At 31.3% G+C, this 25,576-nt stretch overlaps 1 protein-coding gene across 1 annotated transcript; it reads left to right on the plus strand.

Annotated features, from left to right (window-relative positions):
* The first annotated feature begins 1,958 nt into the window (after nt 1–1,958).
* LOC113388024 (larval cuticle protein 65Ag1-like) lies at nt 1,959–20,909 on the plus strand. Its single transcript, XM_026625438.1, has 3 exons — nt 1,959–2,014; nt 10,707–10,834; nt 20,678–20,909. The coding sequence occupies exons 1-3, from the start codon at nt 2,009–2,011 to the stop codon at nt 20,907–20,909; spliced, it is 366 nt and encodes a 121-aa protein (XP_026481223.1). The 5' UTR covers nt 1,959–2,008.
* The last annotated feature ends 4,667 nt before the right edge of the window (nt 20,910–25,576 follow it).

The raw sequence follows: 25,576 nt of genomic DNA on the forward strand, positions 1-25,576 counted from the left end.
GTAGTATTTTAACAAACATTGTAGTAATTTCACACCCATTGTAGTATTTTTACACCCATTGTAGTAATTTTACACCCATTGTAGTATTGTTTACAAACATTGTAGTAATTTTACTCCCATTGTAGTATTTTTGCAAACATTGTAGTAATTTTACACCCATTGTAGTATTTTTACACCCGTTGTAGTATTGTTTACAAACATTGCAGTAATTTTACACCCATTGTAGTATTTTTATAAACATTGTAGTATTTTTACACCCATTGGACTTATGTACATCAAATTATCAGATATTTTATAGAGATTTTAATACTGTGTACATATTATGTGTAATTTTTTTTTGGGTTCAGTACCATGATTTTTAATTTCAGTATGGGAAGTTCTAGCAATTTGAATTAAGACACGATGCCATGCACCCCACTAGTTAATAAAAATGTTTAAAAGATAAATTTGATTATAATTCTTCTCCCCCGGAACCTGGTTATATATTTCAGAATTCAGGCGGCACCCTGAATCATATTGGTATAGTGGCTCGGCACACCACAGTTAAAAGCTTGCCGACCCCTGTTCTAGATCATACTAAAATATTACGGCCCTACGATAATTGGTTTAACTTTGAAAATTCGTCAAAGTTTGCAAAAATTAGTATCGTTTTTTTGGCATTTGTCAAAACTAAACCTTTCATCGACGTTTTCTCAAAAACGCCTGAACCGATTTCAGAAATTTAAAATAAATTAATAATTCGATAAGGACTATCGTTTGTCAGTTTTGTGCGACGATCTTCCAAGCCGTTTCTTTGTAATTTGAAAAAAAGTGTTAAACTTTTCGTCCACATTTAAGCTCAAACTACCGAATCGATTTTAAAAAATCAAAAACTGTTCGAAAAATATTAGTTGGAAATGGTACTGATTAGTTTTAGGTGAAAATCTACCGTTTTCTTGTAATTAACTGTTGAAAAAAAAAATTTAAGCCAATTTTTATGGATTTTTTTTAGCGATATATATCATGGTCTTATAGAACTGAATTATTACGGCCTTACGACAAGTAGTTTAATTTTAAAAATTCATCAAAGTTTGAGAAAATGAGTAGTTTTTTTGACGTTAGCTAAAATTAAAATTAGACGATTTACTTGGTATAACAATAGAGTACTTGGTCTTAATAAACATACTAAACCATTAAAGTCCTATGGAAACTAGTTCAAATATAATAATTGTTGATTTTTGAAAATTTGCTTTTAGAAAATGCTCCGATTAACGTGTTCGTTCGTTTTCAATTATGTGTAATAAATCCACTCGGAATACTTTTAATCGCTCATAAATTAATTTATTTTTTATTGATTAAGTCGATTATTTACACATATCGGGAAGTTCATGTAACTTGCCTTAAGGCTAAATACCAATACTAACTAGTTTACTTTTGTGCTATAAGCGCCCCCTACAGCTAAGCATCGCCCCTTAAATGCTCCTAAGCCCATCACCGCCGCGAGGGTGTACAAACTAGTATAATTTTTCATAACTTGCTCGCACAAGGCTCAAATTTTGAGGGTATATTCTTTCAACTGTTCAGAAAGCATATGTGAAAAGCCAGCCGATTCTGACAGTTGCAATGGTCTGTCAGTCGCAGTAGCGTAACCCTCCGGGGCCCGTGGCATATTGGCATTTCATTATATTAGTTATGAAAAAAATTTACATTTTCACAAATTGAAGGGATGATGACGCAATCGCTGAATGACTGCCAGACTGGTACTTTCTCGTAATGGGATAATAAAATATCATTAAAAAAATTTCTAGCTTTGAGAAAACAGGTTAGTCAAATAGTTGACTGGCTCTTGGACTAATAGGCTTTTCATGCGATGACGATGCATCTTGCAATCTATACTTTGTATTTTATTTATGCCTTGTCCACCTTGAAATCAGCGCGAACATTTAAGATAATAAAAAGATTGCAAACAATTCTTATAACGAATTCATAATTATTTTTAGTCTTCAAGTTACTCTATCTTAGTTCGAACATGAAGGTGAGAAAGAAGCAAAAATAAAATTATTCAAAAATGTGTTGAAATTATAGTTATGCTAATCATAAACTGTTCTCGTGTGCAGAATTGTGTTGAAACTGTGCAAATCACAATTACTCTAATATCGAACCTTTGGAATATCATGAAGTGAATGCGGGAATAAGTTCATGAATATTTTAAATATGTAAATGATAAACTTTAAATGATAATATGATACAATCCACTGGCGTTATGTTTGCAAAAAATATTTCAAAGAAATTGATATATCATTTAGTTCCAAAAGTTATTAATTGATATATACAAAATTATTTTAATAACTTCCTGAAAGCGTCACTTTTCTCATCACTTAAAATTTAATAATAAAAAAATGACTGTTAACAACCAAATCAAAAATTAATTTTTAGTATTCTTAAAAACGAAATTATATTAATTTTCCGGTGATTTTTTTTTGTACCAGGAAGTTCTATTTGCTAGCTTAAAGTTTCTTTAACATTTCAAGTCATTCAAAAAAAAGTATTTTATGTTCGTTTAATATTGGATACCTACAATTGACCTTTCCTCAAGTTTTCTAAAAATACGGCTGCACAAATTTCTAAAATAATCATTTCGCATTGATTGGTTTTGGGCGACTATTCACCCAGTCGCTTGTATAGATAGATTGGCAGATAAGGCAGTGTAAAATTATTTTTCAGGTTTTTGCCAAAAATTCTGAAGTTTTTTCGAAAATTCAAAATGTTTTCCTGCTGATTAGATTTTTGGCAAAGACCAGTTAAATAATTTATATATATATATATATATATATATATATATATATATATATATATCTGTCACACCTAAAGTCCGCGATGGACGCCTAAAATACTGAACCGATTCAAAATTTGTTTTGCTCACCGTGTGCATATAGAGATCCCATTTAGGACATATAATAATAGAGTATATTAAAAGTTTCAATTTATAGCCAAAATATTTTATTTTTGGTAATTTCAATAATGTTTGACAAGTGAATCAGATTGATCTTAGACTAACGACTTACGAACAATTTGAGCGATAACGTTGGGTACAGTAGACCCTCTGCTGAGGCGTACTCAACACTGAAACAGTATAAAGAACATTTGTTCTATGATTATATTGTATATTTGAATGCATCGGTTCATACCGCGTTTCTATGTGAGTCCACTTGAAGATTATATATTATTATCTGCTAAATAAATTAATAAATATTATGTAACTTTATTTTGCCAATTTTGAATTGATGAAAAGTTTAGAAAGCAATATATATTTGTGAGATTCTTAAAATTTATTTTTATTAAATATTAATAGTATTGTTTGTGAAATTTAATGTGTTTGACTAAATTTCAATTTAATAAATATATGTTTCATTATCAGGGGCAGTAGCAATAATTAAAATATAAAATTCGTTGGATCTGGCGTTAAACAAATTCACACAGTAAATGAAACAATATTTAAAATATATATTATTACCGCTAAGAAATATAGGTATGTGTAAACATATATACATCATAAAAAATATACCATAAATAAGAATTTAAAGCATAAATGTTAATCGATTCGTTGGGCATGCCACATAACAACATAATTTAGAAACTAGCTGTAAGTGGAATTCTGTCTTAAGGCAATTAAGGCATCGTGCCTTAAGGCAAATTGCTGGAACTTCCCGTACTAAAAATTATTATTTTTTTAAAAACGATTGACATTTTTAAAACAAATTTACTTCGAAAAAATAAGATTTTTGAGAAACTATAAATTAAACAAAAAAATACTTTTTTTTAAAAAAAAAATTTTTTCAAAAAAAAATCAATTTTTTTTTTTTTTTTAAATTTTTTTTGGAAAAAATAATGTTTTCTTTATTTTGGCATATTTTGGAAGATCTTTTTTTCAAAGCAATCGTACTGCTTTAACTGCATAGAGACAAAATGTCAAAGCGCGTAAGCGCCGCGTCGCCGTCTAACGAATAAATATTGGTACGGAACCCATAGGAATGCAAACAAAATTTATACTTATTGTTAAAATCTCTATAAAATATCTGATAATTTGATGTGCATATGTCTAATGATCATTTTTGACCGCCAAATGGCATTTTTTTTTACTTTTTTTGTTAGATCTCCGAAACCGCTAGACCTGTCCTCATGAAAATTTGATCAATTCTTCATCTTGTCAATACAAGTCAAATGTTTTTTGAATTATTAAAATCGGACGCTCCGTTCTCTTAAAAACTGAGTTACCGTTTTCGGCACTTTTTGCCCCGTGTCTTTGGAACGGCTGGACCTGCCTTCGCCAAAAACTAATCAGCACGTCTCCTTATCAATACAAATCGAATGTTTTTTGAATTATTCAAATCGGTTGATCCGTGTTCCCGAAATCGTCGACGAAAATTTGTATCCGCACATACATACACACACGTACATACATACATACATACACACACACACACACACACACATACACACACACACACACACACACACACACACACATACATCCATTTTTTCTAAGGTATGCCAAAATGTTAAGAAACCTCTGAAACGTAAAGATATATAAAAATTTTCATTTTCGATTTTTTTGCGATTACTATAACTTACCCTACGGGAAGTTAATAAATAATCGGGTTTTGCTTCGTAAATCAAAAATTAATGAATTAATGAAAAGCGCGGTAATTATATATCAAAATCTTGAAACTGTAAATGTGCTAATTGGTGTAAATATAATCGTTATAGTTTCAGATTAGGTTGGTTCTTGCAAAGACTATTAATATTATCCAGGAACATTTATATGTGACGTGCTTTGCAGTGGTTAAACTATTCATATGTTTTTTGTTAGCTGCTCCTTTCACTTACATACCAATTTGCAATCAATTAGTAATTTTCATACTAGACATATTTTTATGGCAAAACAACGTTTGTCGGGTCAGCTAGTATATATATATATATATATATATATACTAGCAGATATATATATATATATATATATATATATATATACTAGCTGACCCGGCAAACGTTGTTTTGCTAAATAAGGTATATTCTAAACCATTTCTAGAGAATCAAAAATATTAATACTTTAAGTGCATAAGGATGTGTTGTTTGAATGCTGCATACAATTAGGTATTATAAAAACAATAAACCCCATTAGTTTGTCTATATTTTGTCAATACAATCAAACTGCAAGTTTTATACACATTCTTTGGAAAACATCGTATAATCCAATCCGAGTCTTTTTTGGTCTTTCGGCTTATTAATTACGTTTCAAGTTTTTCAGATTCTTTTTGGATTCTAGATTTTGTGTATAATTGTAAATAATACTACTGAGCTTATACAAAATTTTCAAATTTTTGCGAGGAGAGATAAAAAATGAATATATATTTCTTCTTTGACCTGCTTTTTGAAAAGTTTCAAGTTACATTCGATGAATTAAAGTAAATTTAATAAAAAGTATATATGTAGAGCAGGGCGAGGCACAAAGGTCCAATTTGACTTTGAGCAAATATAAACTATATTGTGAAAACCATAACAATTATATCACAACAAATAAGACATATCAAACGGACAATTATCTGACTACGTTCAGTAAACTGACTTCTACTTCATTATTGAAGAAATGTGCTTTTTTGATGTCTTTCAAAAATTTGTTATCTAGACCTTTTTATCCTATATGCGGGGTAACTTGTAACGGGCAGGTGGCAAAAGGTTTAAAGCCTTATTATAATTATAAAGGTATTTTACAAAATAATTACATTTTTAACTAATGCTAAAACTACCAACGGAAGAAAATACTTTTATTATGGATTTTCAAAGATTACCGTTTATCTCCCCCATTTCAAAGATTATCGTTTTCAAATCAAGTTTGTAGCTGCCTATACATCTTTTTTCCTCTACTTTCAAATATTGTTGTTAAACAATGCTTAACTTTACTGATTTTTGGCACATTGGTGGTGGACCTTTTTAATCCCGGACCTTCATATATTAATATCTATTCTGCGATAAATTCTGGGAAATTATAATTGGAAAAATGTTATTCGACAAAATGTCCATTCGATCGATACCAAATTTAGGTTCTGAATTTAAATAAGATAAATAAAAAATAATATAACCTAGAAAATGTTTTATAAATACCAATGAGTATATAATTATTCAAATGAGATCTTTCAGAGCACCGTGTTTGAGAAAAATAAATATATATAATATGAAAAGTATATATGAAAAACAACCATAAAATAAACAAAAGTAAAGAAACTCACCATACAAATAAACTTTGAAAAACATTTTCATATACATTGTTTTACTTATTTTTGTCTGTTAATTATGTATATTTTTTATATTGTTTTAATTTGTAACCCTGAATTATTTAATTGTAGCACTGAAGATGGGTCAAATCAAGACCCGAAACGTATGTTCTTTAAATAAAAACATTTTTTATTAAAACTGTTTTTTAATTACTGGATGGATGCCCAAGAAACAATTTTATTATATTATTTCACCATCTGAAGAAAAACCTCTCGCTTTATATATATATATATATATATATATATATATATGAGTAAGTTCTTGAGGGGCGATACATCAAAGGATAAAAAGCAAAGATTTATAAATTAATCTTTAATTCCAAACGTTTCGACATTCAATTTAATGTCATCATCAGTGGATATTAACGTTGGTAGGTTACATCTAGAGAAGTGTGCACAACACTAGAAATTAGCACTAACATTTATATAACTAACTTGTCAACACCATGCATTTTTTATAATTTTTTTGTATGATGTAAAAAGAAAAATGATAGTTTTATTTGAACAAAAATCTAAGTAAAGTTAGGTAATTTCTGCCATGACTTGTGTACTTCGTCTTAATAAACATATGAAACCATTAAAGTCCTACGGCACCTGGTTCAATTATAAAAATTGTTGATTTTTGAAAATTTGCTTTTAGAAAATACTCCGAGTTAACGTGTTCGTTCGTTTTCAATTATGTGTAATAAATCCACTCCCCAATCCACTAAATAATAATCACTCATAAATTATTTTATTAACTTCCCGTAGGGTTTGACGTTTTGAAGGTTTCTGAACGTTTTGGCATACTTAAGAAAAAATGGATGTGTGTGTGTGTGTATGTATGTATGCATGGATACCAATTTCCAGTCACGTTTTCGGGCGCACGGATCAACCGATTTGAATGATTCAAAAAACATTCTATTCCTACTGATAGGGAAAAGAGCTGATTAGTTTTTGACGAAGGCAGGTTCACCCGTTTTGGAGATACGGAGCAATGAGTGCAGAAAATATAAATCGACTTTTTGAGAGAACGGAGTATCCGATTTGAATCATCTAAAAAACATTCAATTAGTAATGATTGGGATAAGTGTTTATCAGTTTTCGGCAAAGGCAGGCCCAGCCATTTCGAAGATATGGAGCTAAATATGTAAAAAATGGCAGTTTTTGAGAGAACTAAGCGTTCAATTTAAATGATTCAAAGAACTTTCTGCTTGTCTTAACAAAATAATTGATTTTGGTAAAAAAAAATTTTTTTCTTTTTTTTTTTTTTTCTTTTGTTTTGTATATAGATAATAATTCAGATTAAACTGACTTATTATTCTGACTAAAGTTCTAATATAACTTGAACAAATAATTTTAACTTTGCAATTCAGTTTATATAATTCTTATAAATATTAGACAATGTTACAATATTTATAATAATCTATTTGAAAACATTCAGTATTCCTCAAACATTTCGTTACAATACGGGAAGTTCCAGCAATTTGCCTTAAGGCACGATGCCATACACCACACTGGTTTTTTGTTGATTAAGACGATTATTTACTCATATCGGGAAGTTTTAACTAAAATTCCAAAGGTCACTCATATGCTTGAGATAAATAATTTTAACGTTGTAATTCAGTTTATATAATTCCTACAAATATGAGATACGGACTTTCATTCTACCTTCGCCTAATTAAGTTTTATTCATTCACTTTTCATGTAAACTTATATAAACGTCATTGTCCAATTTATTACAGACCCTTATATTTTGTTTAAAAAATACGAATAATGAAAGTTACAATATTTATAATAATACATTTCAAAACATTTAATATTTTTCGAAAATTCTATTACGAAATGGGAATTTCCGTAATTTGTTTTCAATTTTTCAGTTTTGTTCAATTAACTTCTCTTAGGGTAAGCTACAGTAATCGCAAAAAAACGAAAATGAAAATTTTAATATATCTTTGTGTTTCAAAGGTTTCTGAACATTTTATTATACCTTAGAAAGAATTGATGTATGTGTGTGTGCGTGTGTATGTGTGAGTGTGTGTGTGCGTATACAAATTAACATTGATAATATCGTGAACACTGATCTACCGATTTGAGTAATTAAAAAAACATTCGATGCATATTAATAGGGAGATAAGTTAGTACTGATAAGGTTTTGGTGAAGGCAGATCTGACCGTCTCCAAGATATGTGCCAAAAATGGTAAATCAGTTCTTGAGAGAACAGAGCGTCCGATTTTAATCATTTAAAAAACAATGTCTTGCATTAATTAAATGAAATGAAATGTTTGAGAAGGCACGAACAGTAGTTTCGGATATCTTTTAAAAAAGTAAAACTACTAGTGCGTGACATCGTACCTTAGAGCAAATTGCTGGAAATTACCGCATCGAAAAATAATTTTTTTAAATAACTTTTTTAACTTAAAACGAGATTTTTAAGAACTTGAAATTTAAAAAAAAAAAACTTTTTCCAAAAATTTGAATTTTTTTATATTTCGAAAGGTTTCGGAGATACAAAATAAAAGTAAAAAAATTCGGCGGAAAATGATCTTTAGCCATATGCACATCAAATTATCAGGTATTTTATAGAGATTCTAATAATAAATACAAATTTTGTTTACATTTCTATCCGTTAGTATGTGGTGGTAACCATTTTAGTATATGACGCGACGTTTTTGCGCTACGATATTTTGTCTCTACGCAGCTAACTTAGAGCGATTGCTTGCTTTATTAACTTCCCGTAGGGTAAGTTATTGTAATGGACCAAAAATCGAAATTGAAAATTTTTACATTTTTCGACGTTTTGAAGGTTTCTGAATATTTTGGCATACCTCAGAAAAATGGATGTCACGTCGTGTTTTCGGGCGCATGGATCAACCGATTTGGATGGTTCAAAAAACATTCGATTCCTATTGATAGGGAGAAGAGCTGATTAGTTTTTGGCAAAGGCAGGTCCAGCAGTTACGGAGATAAAGAGCAAGGAGTGCAGAAAATAGTAAGCGAGATTTTGAGAGAATGGAGCATCCGATTTGAATGATCTAAAAAACATTCAATTAGTAATGATTGGTAAAAGTGTTTAATAGTTTTTGGCAAAAGCAGGCCCAACCATTTCTAAATGGGTGGGTCTGCCTTGCAATAAATGTGAAAAAATAGCAGTTTTTGAGAGAACTAAGCGTCCGATTTAAATGATTCAAAGAACTTTCTGCTTGTCTTAACAAAATAATTGATTTGGAAAAAAAAATTGTTTCAACTTTTTTTTTCAAAAAAATTTTTTTTTGTATATCGAAAATAATTCAGATTTTATTTTTAATTCTGACTATAGTTCTAATATACTTTAAACAAATAATTTCAACTTTGCAATTCAGTTTATATAATTCTTATTAATATTAGACAATGTTACAATATTAACAATAATCTATTTGAAAATATTCAATATTCCTCGAACATTTCATTACGGCACGGAAAGTTCTAGCAATTTGCCTTAAGGCACGATGCCATACACCCCAGTTTTCATATGTTTTGACGTAAAATTCTACGTCAAAGTCAGTGGTTCTACAATTAAAAAAAAAAAGAGTAACGTTTAAAACTAAATATACACAGAGCAAAAATAAAAAAAAAAAGATTTAACTAAAAAGACAGACTAATTATATCTAAACCTTAAAATAAAATATTGCATAAAACATTACTTACTTGAAATTCTTAGATTATCACTTACACATATTACAACAGCTTGTAAATGATTAATTAATAGTTGGAAACATGCACCAAATGTCAGTAATTTCTTTTTTGTAAAGAATAAAAAATAATTAATAAATGAAATTTTATACGTAAGCACCCGCGAATCCGAGGCTTGTCCAAGAATATAAATTTCTGTCAAATTTCTAAATTGCAAGGGTGAGATTTTGGAGAAAAACCTATGTTTTGTAATAAACACGCTGTGCAAGTGTGTGTGATAGTGTTCGATAGGTATTCGATATAAATTGGGAAACATTATATAGAACATATTGTATTGTATTACATTCCATGCCAAACTACCTGATCGAGCCCGTAGCAATGTGCATGAGCATCCCGTAAAAAAATTCTGGAATTAAGACTTTTTTTTTGAGCGTAATAAACTTTTCTCCTTTTTTTTGCCCTTTTTTATATGGCTGTAGTATTGTATGTATATATCAATAGACACTGAATGAATTGTTAAATTAGAAATTTTGGAGTGGAATACCCACAGTTAGAAAATCTCACATAATAAATTATAATACATGAAATAATTGTAATCTATATACTGAAATCTTCTGTCTATCTATCTATCTATGTCAAAAAACAATATTTAAACGAATAACTTCTCAAAAATAATGAAGAATTATAAAAATTTAAAAGATTTAGATGTAATTATTAATTATTAAATCAATATATTTTGACAGGTTGTGGCTATCCTATCAGTCATGTTTACTCTGGCGAGTTGTGCTCCTCTGGACGATTCAGAAAACGCAAAAATAGTTAGTTATGAAAACAAGCCTTATATCAAAGAAGAGAATGGTTACAAATTTTTGTAAGTAATTAAATTTTAGTGAATTTAAGGTATCGTAGTTTAAAAGAAATTATTTGCTAAAGATGAAATATGGTATATAAAGAAGGTTACACAGGTACAACAGGCATAATTTATGATTTGCATAGGGTAGAGCGGGTCTTAAAGATCCGCTGTAAAAAGGTCCAACACAGATATATCACTACAAGTAAATTTAGAAATTTTTTAACAAAAATATTTGTAAGTAGAGTGTATAAGCAACCATCACTTTGATTCCTGCGTCGTTAGTGTCGTTAGTGTTAGAACGATATGTCTAAGAAGTCCTATTGATATTTTTAGAGTGTCAGCAATATCAGTCAATTTTACTTTTTGGTTTTCCAAAACGATTCGGTAGACCTTTTATGTTTTCCGGTGTAACCAACACAATTGGCCTTCCAGAGCGTTCAGTATCGTCATTGTCTGTATGGCCATGATTAAAATCAGGAAAATACTTGTCCACCGTTCGCCTCGATTTGGCAAATTGAGCCCAGATGATGATGGTGCTTTTACCCATCAAAAAGCTATGATAAATCAACACACGAAATTGCTTTGAACACGTGGTTTTTAATAACTTAAAAGTAGCGTAACTTAAACTATGTTACTTGCAAACTTATCTTCGAATTGTCATGCAAATTTGACAGGTATCGCTTAAAAATTTTTACATCCTAAAATGCATATGGATTTTTTATTAGTAGAGCTATTTGTGTGTCAGCCTCAGTATTTTTAGCCGATGTAATAAATTGAACTAATGGTACAAGGAGTATCGTAATGAAATATTCAAAAAAAATTAAAGATTCTTATTAAAAATAAGGAAAATAAAAAAATAACTTTCAAATAACTAGCAGTGCATGTATGTGCCTTTAGACAAACTGCTCGAACTTCCCGTACGGTAATTTAAAATTGTTAAATACTTTAAATTATTATAAAATTTTTGATTTTTTTTTCAAACCATTTAAGCTGCATAATAGTTAAAGAGACAAAATATCAAAGCGCACAACGTCGCAGCGTAGTCTTGTAAGCCCATGGAATTTAAAAAAAAAGAGTGCGCGTAAGGATTACACGCGATTAAATAAAACTTATTTGCTACTGTACAAAGTAGCAAATTTAAGTTAAGTAAAAAAATAAATACATTATATAACAATTTTGAATAATATTTATTAGTAATATGGTAACACTAGTGATGCAGACATTTATTAATGTCGACCATTATAAATATTTATATAATGATAAGTTAAATGTGTGTACATATTTTTAATGCTATCAAAAATTATATATGCTATATTTTTGATAGCATTAAAAATATGTATAATATTTACAAACAATAATGTAATCAAAGTCATACTTGAAATATGATATGATCGGTTTGTCATTGTAATGAGCATTCAGAAACAAACCTTCATTAGGGAAATAAAGTAATTGCTGATTAATAAATTCTATAATATTCGTTCACACAGTGGATTATGTTAAACAACGTCTAAACAAATATTGTTTTCGTACCTTCACTCATCATGTAATAATTGTGTTTGAAGAACTTCATGTAATTAAAATTAACATACATTCATTGACTGTTTGTATTTTTTTACTTTTTCCCTGGCGATATAATCCCATTCTTTGAACAGTTGTAATATCTGTCTTGCTTAAAAAATTGAAGCCATACTTGTATATTTGTTTTATTTATCAAGCCCTGCACATAGCTTGATCTATATATCATTTTCTTTTTTTTGTCAACGTTAATGCAATCATCATCATCAATATTACGAGGTAATAAATTAATCATATTATTAACGTCAACAGGCACATTTATAATTTGGCCAAATATTTCAAATTGTCCATTTGCATGTCGCAATCGTCTAATTTGCATGAAAACACAATCTAGGTAAAATTTACCTTTCAGATACAGTATCTAGTTTAGGTAGATAATTTGGTATAGGTGGAAATACAAACCCGTTAAATTTACACAAAGTGGAAATTTTACCCAAATTTAATGCCTTTCGAAAAGTTTGAATCAATATTCAGAAAACTATTATTAAGAATTTGTTTTTGAGCTTCATTTAATATTTTTAAGTCACTTTGAAACCAAAGTATATCACACACAAATCATACGTAGCCAAAGCTATCATTTATAAATTGTTTTTCAAACAATTGGACTTGCCTTGACCAAAAACTAATCAGAACATTTTTGAATGTTTGACATCAGTTGATCCGTGCTCTTGAAATCGTAGACGACAAAGTGCATCCAAACACACACAAACATCGATTTTTTAAGATAATCTACTAAATGTTTACAATTATATTATACAATTATATTAAAACAATACAATTATTATTTTTTAGTAACAGTTTTTATTCATAGTGAAAACACAATGATAATAACTATTAACTTTTATTAAAATATTGTTCGTGGAAATGCACGTCGATTTCACTTGAACTCAGTAATAGCTGAAATGATTCTGGGCGTCGAGTTATTAAAGACTCAGCGAAAATCCTTACCAACCGCTTTAGCGAACTGCTTAGTTCGCCCGTTGGTTCATCTCGGCAATATCTTCGAGGGATGAGATTGCCATTGTTTATGATGAACTCATCTCGCTGAAGTCATTGATAATTGGTTATGATGCCGTAGAATGCATAAATTTTATCGTCTTTCTCACTCCCTCGCTGAGTCACAGGGCGCGTTGTATTACGTGTATTACGTTGAATGCGTAACTTTCTCTTTGGTGACGTCACTGGTATTTCGGCGCGTTGTTTACGAAAAATATTTGCGTACAGCAAATTGTACAAAGTTAATTATAAATTTCTACGTGACTAATATTTATTCATTAACTAAAGAATGATACAGACTCTCCCTATGGGCCTATTGTCGTCCCGGCGGAGAGTCCATTCAAAGAAACATTCTATTGAGTCGAAGTCCTCTTCTTGGGCCCAAAGCGTTTTCTGATCGGAATCACAGGTGTAGTGTCTTCATCTCCTAAGAAAGGCGATAAGGCTGATGCTTCTGTGCCTATGATTTTACTTGTGTTATCGGGCCGGCCTACTTCGTAGCTGATCGGGTCTTTCTGCTCTAGTATGATATATGGCCCGTCTCGTCGTGGAGCGAGTTTACTCAGAGTATAGGTGGCTACCCATACTCAGTCATGAGAGTTGTATATTTGACCCAGTCGCCGTTGTTTGTCTGCGTATCATTTGCGGTTGTCCTGTTGTTGCTCTGCTGTTTCCGGAACGTCAAATATTTCCTGTAACTTGTCGTCTTGCAGCTGACCCTATCGTGTTTCCGTCGCACTTCTGCTTGGGTAATCAATTGCAAACATACCGAATTGTGTGACTGTGGGTCCTTCATCGTCAATATTGGGCAGTGATAACGCGTCTGCTACCATGTGGAATCTCGCTGGGGTATAATCAATATGAAGATTATTTTTAATTGCCCGTTTACATAAAAAAATCCTACTTGCTAATTTTATGTTTTCTCGACGTTTCAAGGCATTCTGAATCGAATGAGACCAAATTTGGAAAAAGTATGTGTGTGTTACGGCAACAGATTTTTTGCCGTAAATCGACGTTTTCTCCAAAACGGATGGATCGATTTCAAAAATTTAAAAGCCGATCGATGTATCTCGATGAGGACTATCGTTTCTGAGTTTTGTGCGACGATCAGCCGGGCCGTTTCTTTGTAAATTGCAGAAAAGTGAAAAAAATTTCGGCCACGTTTTAGCCTGCAATTCTGAATCGATTTTGAAAATTAAAAAACATTCTATAGATATTGGTTGGGAATCGTGCTGATTAGTTTTTGGTAAAGATCGGCAGGGCCGTTTTCCTGTAATGAAGTTAAAAAAAAATCGAAGATTTTTATGATTTTTTTTTCACGGTAGATATCATAGTCTTGTAGATCACACTAAAATATCACGGCCCTACGACAAGTCGTTTAATTTTGAAAATTCTTCAAAGTTTGCAAAAATCAGTAACGTTTTTTTGGCATTTGTCAAAATTAGACCTTTGATCGACGTTTTCTCAAAAACGCCTGAACCGATTTCAGAAATTTAAGAGCCATTTCATGTATATCAATGAGGACTATCGTTTGTCAGTTTTGTGAGATGATCTGCCGAGTCGTTTCTTTGTAATTTGAAAAAAAAGTGTTAAACTTTTCGTCCACATTTAACTTCAACCTACCGAACCGATTTTAAAAAATCAAAAACTGTTCGAAAGATATTAGTTGGGAATGATACTGCAGGTAAAAATCGGTAAAAATCTACCGAGCCGTTTCCTTGTATTTAACTGTTGAAAAAAAAAAATTGAAGCCGATTTTTATGGAACTTTTTTTGGTCTTATCATGGTCTTATAGAACTGACTGAAATATTGCGGCCTTACGGCAAGTAATTTAATTTTAAAAATTCATCAAAGTTTGAGAAAATAAGTAGTTTTTTTGACGTTTGTTAAAAATAGACAATTTACTTGGTATAACGATAGAGTACTTAGTCTTAATGAACATACTAAATCATTAAAGTTCTACGGAAACTGGTTCAATTATGAAAATTATTGATTTTTGAAAATTTGCTTTTAAAAAATACTCCAAGTTAACGAGTTTGTTCGTTTTCAATTATGTGTTTTAAAACCACTCGGAATACTTTTAATCACTCATCGTTTTTTTATTGTCAATAAGTCGATTATTTACACATATCGGTTACACATTCATGTAACTTGCCTCAAGGCAAAATACCAATACCAACTTTTCTTTTCTTTCGTTGGTATCTGATAAACATTTACTCACATACATAATATGCAATATATAAGTCACAATCATATAATATTATTCACTTATATATTTACTTTACTTTCATTAATAAGCCTAATTATGTATGGGTAACAATTTAAGTTCTGTAATAATGATAACATGTTGAAGGGTTTGATCAGCGTTTTCATGGGGTGCAGTTCCATAACAATTTTGTCCTGTTTTCCTCAAATAGTCTGCATTCTAGTATGATGTGTTCAGTTGATTCAATTGGTGCATCATTCACAATGACACGATTCTGACGCTATTATTCTTAGCCTTTTCAGATGTGCAGGGAAATTGTCATGGTTATGTCTCAATCTCGTTAATGATACGATTGTACCTCTGTTTTTTTCTACATATTTCCGAAACCGCGGTTTTCTCTTCAGTTTGGGGTTGTTCACCTTGCAGTATCGTTTCTTTGTATCCGACGAATTATTACATTCTTCTTGCCATTTGTCAAATATTTTTTGTTAAAAATTAATCATATAGTCATATAGTCAATTAATCATATAGTGCTTTGGTGAATCATTGTTACATGTTCCTTCTTCGTTGCGTACCAGAGTGGGATCTAATCCATGATAATTTAACCATTGAAATAGATTTGGTTGTGGTATAGGGGTAGGTTCTGGTTCTGCTCCAAAGATGAGTCAATCCACAGTCCTGGTCTGGTCGTCTGCCTCGTATATTGTCAATAGAACGATTAGGTGACCATTGGTAGCTCCGTTGTCCCAATTGGTAAAATCCTTCCAACTCCTATCATAACCGGGTGTCTTGGGTAGCAATAGATGTTAATTTGAATTATTGGTTATAGTATTGTCTCTTCGAATCCGTGAGTACTTTATTTTAACTTTTATTTATGCATTAGCTGATAGATGATTGTTCTAGCATACCGATTGAATGAAAAGTCCAATTTGAGTAACTTTACAATTTATCCTTTCTTTTTGTGACGGAATAAGTTTACAGACGGACAGAAACTCCGCTTATTCTATCATAAGACTACTACGAAGCTACATCTTGTTCATGCGCGCTCTGACCATGTACTTTGATTGTTTATCAAAGTCGCACAAAATATTGTTGCCTGCCCTCAGGGAAAAATAAAAAATAAATGTATTGTATAATTGATTATAACAAAAGAGAGAAAATATTAAAAATTATTTGCAAAAAATGAAAATATAAACATGTAAAAAAATTGTTCAGTATGTTTGCAATATAATAATTATCAAACAATGTTGATGATAATAGTCGTAAAAAAACTAATTATATAACTTTTTACTAATCTAATATTGTTATAACATTTTGCTGTATATTGTAATTTTAATAGTTCATTAAAATTTCAAAAGATAGATTCTGATAACACGGCAAAATATTATAAACAATAATTAGTTACATTATTAGGTTATTCTTATTTAACACAGTATGTAACTTAATACCATCTGAATTCGCTCAAGTTGCATAATTTGTGTGTCTGCTTTGTCAATGCATGCAAATCGATTAAATAGACAAAAAGAGCAATGTTTTGACCTATTTGATTTATATTGTTAACTTCTCGTAGGGTAAGTTATTGTAATGGGCCAAAAATAGAAACTGAAATTTTTTACATTTCTCGACGTTTTGAAGGTTTCTGAACATTTTGGCATATCTCAGAAAAAATGGTTGTATGTGTGTGTGTGTATGTATGGATACAATTTTTCGGTCACGTTTTCGGGCGAACGGATCAACCGATTTAAATGGTTCAAAAACATCCGATTCCTATTAGTAGAAAGATGTGCCGGTTAGTGTTTGGCAAAGGCAGATCCAGCAGTTACGGAGATAAAAAGCAAAGAGTGCAGAAAATAGAAATCGAGTTTTTGAGAGAACGGAGCATCCGATTTGAATGATCTAAAAAACATTCAATTAGTAATGATTGAGAAAAGTGTTTGTTAGTTTTTGGAAAAGGCAGACTCAGCCATTTGGAAGATACGGAGCTAAATGTGCAAAAAATGGCAGTTTTTGAGAGGACTAAGAGTCCGATTTAATTGATTCAAAGAACTTTCCGCTTGTCTTAGCAAAATAATTGATTTTGGAAAAAAAATTTTTGTTTCAACTTTTTTTTTCAAAAAATTTTTTTTTTTGTATATCGAAAATAATTATGATTTTATTTTTAATTCTGACTATAGTTCTAATATACTTTAAACAAATAATTTCAACTTTGCAATTAAGTTTATATAATTCTTATAAATATTAGACATATTACAATATTTATATTAATCTATTTAAAAACATTTAATGTCTTCAAACATTTCGTTACGGTACGGCAAATTGCTGGAACTTCCCGTACCGTAACTTCCCGTAAATGTTCGAGGAAAATTGAATGATTATTATAAATATTGAAACATTTTCTAATATTTATAAGAATTATGTAAACTGAATTGCAAAGTTGAAATTATTTGTTTAAAGTATATTAGTTTAGTCAGAATCAAAAATAAAATCTGAATTATTTTCGATAAACAAAATTTTTTTTTTTGAAAAAAAAAATTGAAACTAGCTGTAAGTGGAATTCTGTCTTAAGGCAATTAAGGCATCGTGCCTTGAGGCAAATTGCTGGAACTTCCCGTACCAAAAATTATTATTTTTTTAAAAACGATTAACATTTTTGAAAAAATTTTACTTCGAAAAAATGAGATTTTTTAGAAATTTTAAATTGGACAAAAAATTACTTTTTTTGAAAATAAAATTTTTTTTTAAAAAAAAATTTTAAACAATTTTTTTTATAAAAATTTTTTTTTGGAAAAAATGTTATCTTCATTTTGATATATTTTGGAAGATCTGAACTTTTTTTCAAAGCAATCGTACTGCTTTAACTGCATAGAGACAAAATATAAAGCGCGTAAGCGCCGCGTCGCTGTCTAACAGAAAAACAATGGTACGGAACCCATAGGAATGTAAACAAAACTTATACTTATTGTAAAAATCTCAATAAAATATCTGATAATTTGATATGCATATGTCTAATGTCTAATGATTATTGTTGACCGCCAAATGTTATTTTTTTTTAGTTTTTTTTACTAGATCTCCGAAACCGCTAGTCCTATCTTCATGAAAATTTGATCAAATCTTCATCTTGTTAATACAAGTAAAATGTTTTTTGAACTATACAAATCGAACGCTCCGTTCTCTTAAAAACTAAGTTACCGTTTTTGGCCCTTTTTGCCCCATATCTGCGGAACGGCTAGAATGTTTTTTGAATTATTCAAATTGCTTTATCCGTGTTCCCGAAATCGTCGACGAAAATTTGTATCCGAACACACACACATGCACGCACACACACACATACACACACACATACATCAATTTTCTCCAAGGTATGCCAACATATTCAGAAACCTCTGAAACGTGAAGATATATAAAAATTTTCATTTTCGATTTTTTTGCGATTACTTACCCTATGGAAAGTTAATTATAAATAAATCAATTTATGATCTCCAGAACATTAACAATCGTCATTTCATTTCGAATCAAATTCCAAAAAAAAATAGTTGCCAAATTTACACAAAATTGAAAAAGTGCTCCCGCATAGTCACAGTCTAAACGCATTTGCAAATAATTCTGTGCGACATTTACACTTATACTGTGCTCAGTTTGGCGGCATTTTCACATTTTTCAATAATTTTCACAAAATTGGAAAAGTGCTCCAGTACAGAAACAGTCTAAACGCACTTGCGTAAACATTTCTACCAGAGTGGCGCTTAGACTGTGCTTAGCTTGGGTGATTTTTTGAATTTTTAGTCCAAAATTAGAAAAAAATTTTTTTGAAAAAAAATTAGAATCAAAAAATTTTTTTTCCAAAATCAATTGTTTTGTTGAAAAAAGCAGAAAGTTCTTTGAATCATTTAAATCGGACGCTTAGTTCTCTCAAAAACAACCATTTTTTTTAAATTTAGCTCTGTAACTCCGAAACCTCTGGGCCTACCTTTGCCAAAAACTAATCAGCACATCTCCCTATCAATAGGAATCGAATGTTTTTTAAACCATTCAAATCGGTTGATCCGTTCTCTCAAAAATTCGCTTTCTATTTTTTGCACTCCTTGCTCCATATCTCCGTAACGGCTGGACCTGCCTTTGCCAAAAACTAATCAGCACATCTCCCTATCAATAGGAATCGAATGTTTTTTAAACCATTCAAATCGGTTGATCCGTGCGCCCGAAAACGTGGACGAAAAAAAGCGGACATACAAAACACACACACACACACACACACACATCCATTTTTTCTGAAGTATGCCAAAATGTTCAAAAACCTTCAAAACGTCGAGAAATGTAAAAATTTTTGATTTCGATTTTTGGACGATTACTATAACTTACCCTACGGGAAGTTAAAAAAAAATTTTAAACAATTATTTTGTTAAAACAAGCAGAAAGTTATTCGAAGCATTTAAATCGAACGCCTAGTTCTCTCAAAAACTGCCATTTTTTGCACATTTAGCTCTGTATCTTTGAAATGGCTGGGCCTGCTTTTGCCAAAAACTAATAACCACTTCTCCCAATCATTACTAATTGAATGTTTTTTAGATCATTCAAATCGGATGCTCCGTTCTCTCAAACACTTGATTTCTAGTTTCTGCACTTTTTGCTCTTTATCTCCATAACTGCTGGACCTGCCTTTTCCAGAAACTAATCAGCACATCTCCCTATCAATAGGAATCGAATATTCTTTGAACTATTCAATTCGGTTGATCTGTGCGCCCGAAAACGTGAACGAAAAAATGCGGACACACAAAAAACACACACACACATCCATTTTTTTTGAGGTATGCCAAAATGTTCAGAAACCTTCAAAACGTCGAGAAATGCAAAAAATTTTAATTTCGATTTTTGGACGATTACAATAACTTAACCTAAGAGAAGTTAAAAAAGATTCTTCTTTCAATAATTTTAATTATAATTTGGTTATGTAAGGAGCTAGGGAGTTGAAAATTGGTATATCTGATTTTTAAAAAGACCTATAAAATAGAATATAAGTCATTTAAAAAGGGTGGTATTTCGGGGTTTCGAAATTTTTAATATTAAAGATTATGTTAATTTTTCAGATATGAAACTAGCGACGGTCAATCACGACAGGAGCAGGGTCAGTTGGGAGGCCCCGATAAAATTTTGACTATTATGGGATCCTATAAATACATAGACACAAACGGAGAGCCTTACCAAGTGTCCTACGTGGCAGACGATAAAGGATTCAGGGTAATATCTATCGGAAAAGCAACCTTCACTGGCTACGCCGCGGCACTCCCCATTGGGGCAATTGAATCATTAGTCGGATGAAAATTTAAAAATATTCTGATATTTATAATTTGTTATTTGATATATTCTGATATTTATAATTTATTATATTAATAAGAATTGTCATTTGATTGTTCAAACATTCGAATTATGACGTGTACTTCGAAGCTAATGGATAAATGATACATAATGATATATAGGTGAAAAGTTTAAAGTATATAGCATAAAATTATCTCTATGTTTTGCTATTGTTTCAGAAATAAATATAAATTGACATTTCTGTATTTAAATTAATTTATCTCTGTTAAATATCATACGAAAATGTCCAATTTTCTATTGTGAGCAAGCCTGTGTCTTGATGGATTATCCATGAAGGGGTGTAGCGAGGAGCGTTTAATATTTGCCTCAGAATTTTGTTTTCAGCACGTTGGATGATGTTTAGATTGTATTTTTTTGCAGTACCCCAAAGTTGGAAATCGTAAGTCCATATGCGCTTGAGTACCACCTTGTATATTAACAATTTATTGTAAATTGAGAGTTCAGAATATTTTATTTAGTAGCCAGTAATTTTTTTTTAAAGATTTGATCTATTTGCTGTCTTTTATTAATTATATGTATTTTCCAATTTAATTTCCTGTCCAGGTGGATGCCAAGGTATTTCACCGACTTCTTGGGAGGAATAATTGTATTGTTAAGTTCAACTGCAGGGCATGTTTGATTGCATAGTGTGAATGTTACATAGACCGATTTTGTGCTGTTGACCTCTATTCGCCACAGTGAAAACCATTTTTCAGCTTTGTTGAGATGTTGTCAATGGATCTTTGTTTCGGGCGATTATACACGTATCATCAGCAAATATGGCTACACTTGTGTCCGTAGAGATTGGAAAATCTCCTGTATAAATTAAGAATAATGTAGAGGCGAGGATGCTCCCTTGAGGCACCCCTGATTTTACATTAGTGATATTTGAGTCTGTATTAGCTATACTGACAAAAAAAATTCTATTTTGTAGATAGGATTTTAATAGTAGAAATAAAGTATCTGGAAGACATATTTTTACTTTGGCCTGTGTGCCAGATTTTGTCAAATGCCTTCGTGAGATCTAAGAAAGCTGCAAAACAATACTCTTTTCTGTGTAGTGCGTTGTTGATTTATGTTTACAATCCTATGAACTTGCTCTATAGTAGAATGTTTGCCGCGAAACCCGAATTGGTGGCTTCTAATTAGATCCTGATCCTGCAGGATAACTTTGTTTTGCCAACGAATCAGTTTTTCAAAAAGTTTTGAAATACAAGGCAGCAAACTGATCGGCCTGTAAGATAAAATGAGATGAAAGTCCTTTCTTGGTATAGTAATCATTAGCCTCAGTATTGAGTTGAAAATTATTGTAATCATTCTGATAGCTTTATCGGGTAATTTTTTCAATATTGTGATAGAAATTTTATCTGGCCCTGGAGATTTTCAAATAATCTATTTGGAAACGTTTAATATTCCTCGTACATTCCGTTACGGTACGGCAAGTTACAGCAATTTGCCTTAAGGCACGATGCCATACACCCCACTAGTTAATGTTTCTTGTGATGAAGAAATCAATAAGATCTGGAATTTTGTTTAAGTCACTTAGCCAGTAAGTGGGCTCACCCGTTGAAAATGCTCTGAGGTCATTATTACTAATCGCATTTTATAATTATCACCCTCTCAGGGTGATCAATCTCGACCGCCAGAATGTGCGTTTGGCATTAAAATCTCTTTTGCAAGGCTGTCGAAAAATTTTGAAAACTGATTTTCTGTAATTTTATGTTTCGGCGGACAGTAGATTGCCGACACAATAAGTTGGTGGGTCATAAGGTCTACTGAGATATTTGTCGCTTATAGGAAGTCGGTATTAAATGATTCCATTTCCTAATGTTCCATGTTAGATTTAATGATAACTGCCGTACCGCCATGTGGTCTGCCATTCGGATGGTTAGTGTAGTATAGCCGGTAGTTTTGAAAACGTATGCTATGGTGTAAATCGGTGAAATGAGTTTTGGAAATTAACATAATGTCTATGTTATTGTATAGAAAATATTTAAGTTCGTGATCATGATTGCTCAATCCGCTCGAACTTCATAAGCCAATTTTTAGTTGTATAGACATTATTATTTGTTATTTGTAAAAATGGTCGTGATTATGCTTAAACATTGTGCTCATTTGTTCTATCAAGAATCTTATCATATTTTTTAGTTCGGTGAAGTCGTTTGTTATATAATTTGTATTGTTATCGGTGTTATTACTGTAGCCAAAGTTGTTGTTGTTTGTGTTCGTTGGGTCTTCGGGCAGTGTTGCGCTGTTTCTAATTCTGGTAATGTTTGCGAAAGTTAGTCCTAGTCTTAAGATAGGATTTGAAGTAGAGTTTGAAATCGTTGTGGTTTTTTTGTCGTAAAGTAGGATATTTTCTTTGGAAATGTTCTCTATAGTTGCTATAGCCTTTGTAGTTGGCAGGGTGATCCTCTCCACAAAAGGGCACATTTGACTTGATCGACCTTTTTTTCCATTTACACAATTTTGTAAAATGATGTTGAGCACATTTCACACATCTTTGGGTGCGGTGACAGTAATTTCTTGTATGGCCGTACCTTTGACAACGATTACATTAAACGATTTCCCTTGAAAACCTCTTAGATTTGATTTGCACTTTAGTTTTGTATAAGTAATCGATTTTATAAAAGTCTTTATTATTCAGATTTTGTTCTAATTCAACTGTAAACACATTCAAAGGATATTTTGAAATTCTGCTTGCCATGTTTTTGATACGAACTACTTTGTGACTTAACTCTTCAATTTCGTCTTTAAGCAACTTAGTGTTCGTGCTGTAACTTAGATTTTTTACCACAATTTTGAACGTTTTTTTGCTTTTTTTCTTGGAATGGGTATAGTTGTGTATCTTGCTCTTTTAGTATCTTTAGAATTTTGTTATAAGATTTGCTATTTTCCAGATTGATTTTTACCTGAGAAGAACTGATCAGTTTTAGGCTATATTGTTTCTGAACTTTGTTTTTGAGTAATTGCACTATCGGCTTGATATCTCCTACTTTGTGGATAAATATTGGAGAAGGCCTGCTAGATTGTGTTTTTTCCTTTTGTGTTTCTGATGGTAAGGCGGTATTTTTTGCTAGAATTTCATAATAAATTTTTGTGGCGTCGGATTGAACCAATAATCCTCGGAGGTCACTTTCTTTACAGCGTCATTATTAAAGAACAATTTACTTTGGTGTCGTTTTTTATTCGCAGCAACTTTTCATTCTTGATTGTTGTCAAGATTTTGTGAACTGCATTTAATAGCGGACGGATTGGCTACCTGAGAAGCAGTAAACGGTTCGGTGTCTAATTCCTTATTGTTTTCAGTGTAATTCATATTTTGTGTATTATTATTTACAGCGGACGATTTAGAAATCTGTCCCGAAGTAGAAAGTTTACTGACTAATTCCGCATTATTTTCAATGTTTTTATTTTACTTTTCATGTTTAACAACAAATTTTGGTACCTGCCACGAAGATTCAGCGGAGTTCAAATGTTGTTTATTGCATTTGATAACGGACGATTTGTGTGCCTGCCTCAGAGTTGAGGGGTCAGAGTCTAGTTTCATATTGTTTGCATTTGCGTGCAGGTTCTGTTGATTGCGTATTTGTTTTATTCCTTCCAGATGTCGTTGAACAAATTCACTATTGGTGTTTGAATTTGATCATAAAGAACTTTTTTTTTTTTTTTTTTTTACTAGCGGCAGTGAACATTGAAGTTCGGTATATTTTCTGACGGTTCTAACATATTTACAAACTGTACGATTGTACAAAATGTATACCCTTACGGGTAACATTTGTTGTGACTTTTTGAAACACTGCACTAATGTTAGTGTATGTTTTTCTGAATTCACTAGAACCAGATAATAACACTATTGCGTAATTTCACATAAACTACTCAACTTGTGCACTTGACAATATTTACCGGGTGGTCTTACCTGCTCGGTAGCTGACGAGCAAATGTTGCTTCTTTAGTGGACCGTAATTTTGATAATCGATAAAAGGTGAAATGTCCACGATGATTGTTTTATGAGAAATGAAAGTACTGATATATATTTACGTTAGATTTATTGGAAGTTGAGCTCGAGCAGCCGACCCGAACGGATCGAAGCTGAAATTCAATAGTGCGCAATAGTGTTACGTAAACAACAAGTGTGATTGTTAATCACCAAATATCTAGTGTAATGATACAGTGTTTCGTACAACAAATGCCCCTTTTAGGGGGGGCATTTAATTGTAAATAAGTGAATAATTTATTACAAGTATGCAAAATCAAGAAAATATAACTTATTCTATCCCTCCGTTAGTTGAAACTATCAACATTCTTCATGATACGTCGACGATGGACAATGAATATATTAAACAGTAATCAACAAACAGAAGACTAATAGTTCAATTAATGGAAAAAACCAATCAGACGATACGATTATGAACGAAATAGTTCCGTCAACTTCTTGGCAAACAATAGAACCAGGCAGCAAACAAGTAATCATCAATCAGAAACTAATAGTTCAATTAATGAAAAAAATCAATCAGACGATACGATTATGAACGAAATAGTTCCGTCAACTTCTTGGCAAACAATAGAACCAGGCAGCAAACGCAGACGCACATCGGCTAATAAATATGTCGAAAATGTAAACATAACGC

Source organism: Ctenocephalides felis, unplaced genomic scaffold (genome assembly GCF_003426905.1).
Source record: "Ctenocephalides felis isolate EL2017-DRISC unplaced genomic scaffold, ASM342690v1 CF-g0.4_SCAFFOLD_00845, whole genome shotgun sequence".
NCBI lineage: Eukaryota > Metazoa > Arthropoda > Insecta > Siphonaptera > Pulicidae > Ctenocephalides > Ctenocephalides felis.

What these genes read in the sequence shown, in the direction of transcription:
- LOC113388024 (XM_026625438.1), top strand. An exon ending in GAGAATGGTTACAAATTTTT is followed by an intron (nt 10,835 to 20,677) that starts GTAAGTAATTAA and finishes TTAATTTTTCAG; the next exon opens with ATATGAAACTAGCGACGGTC.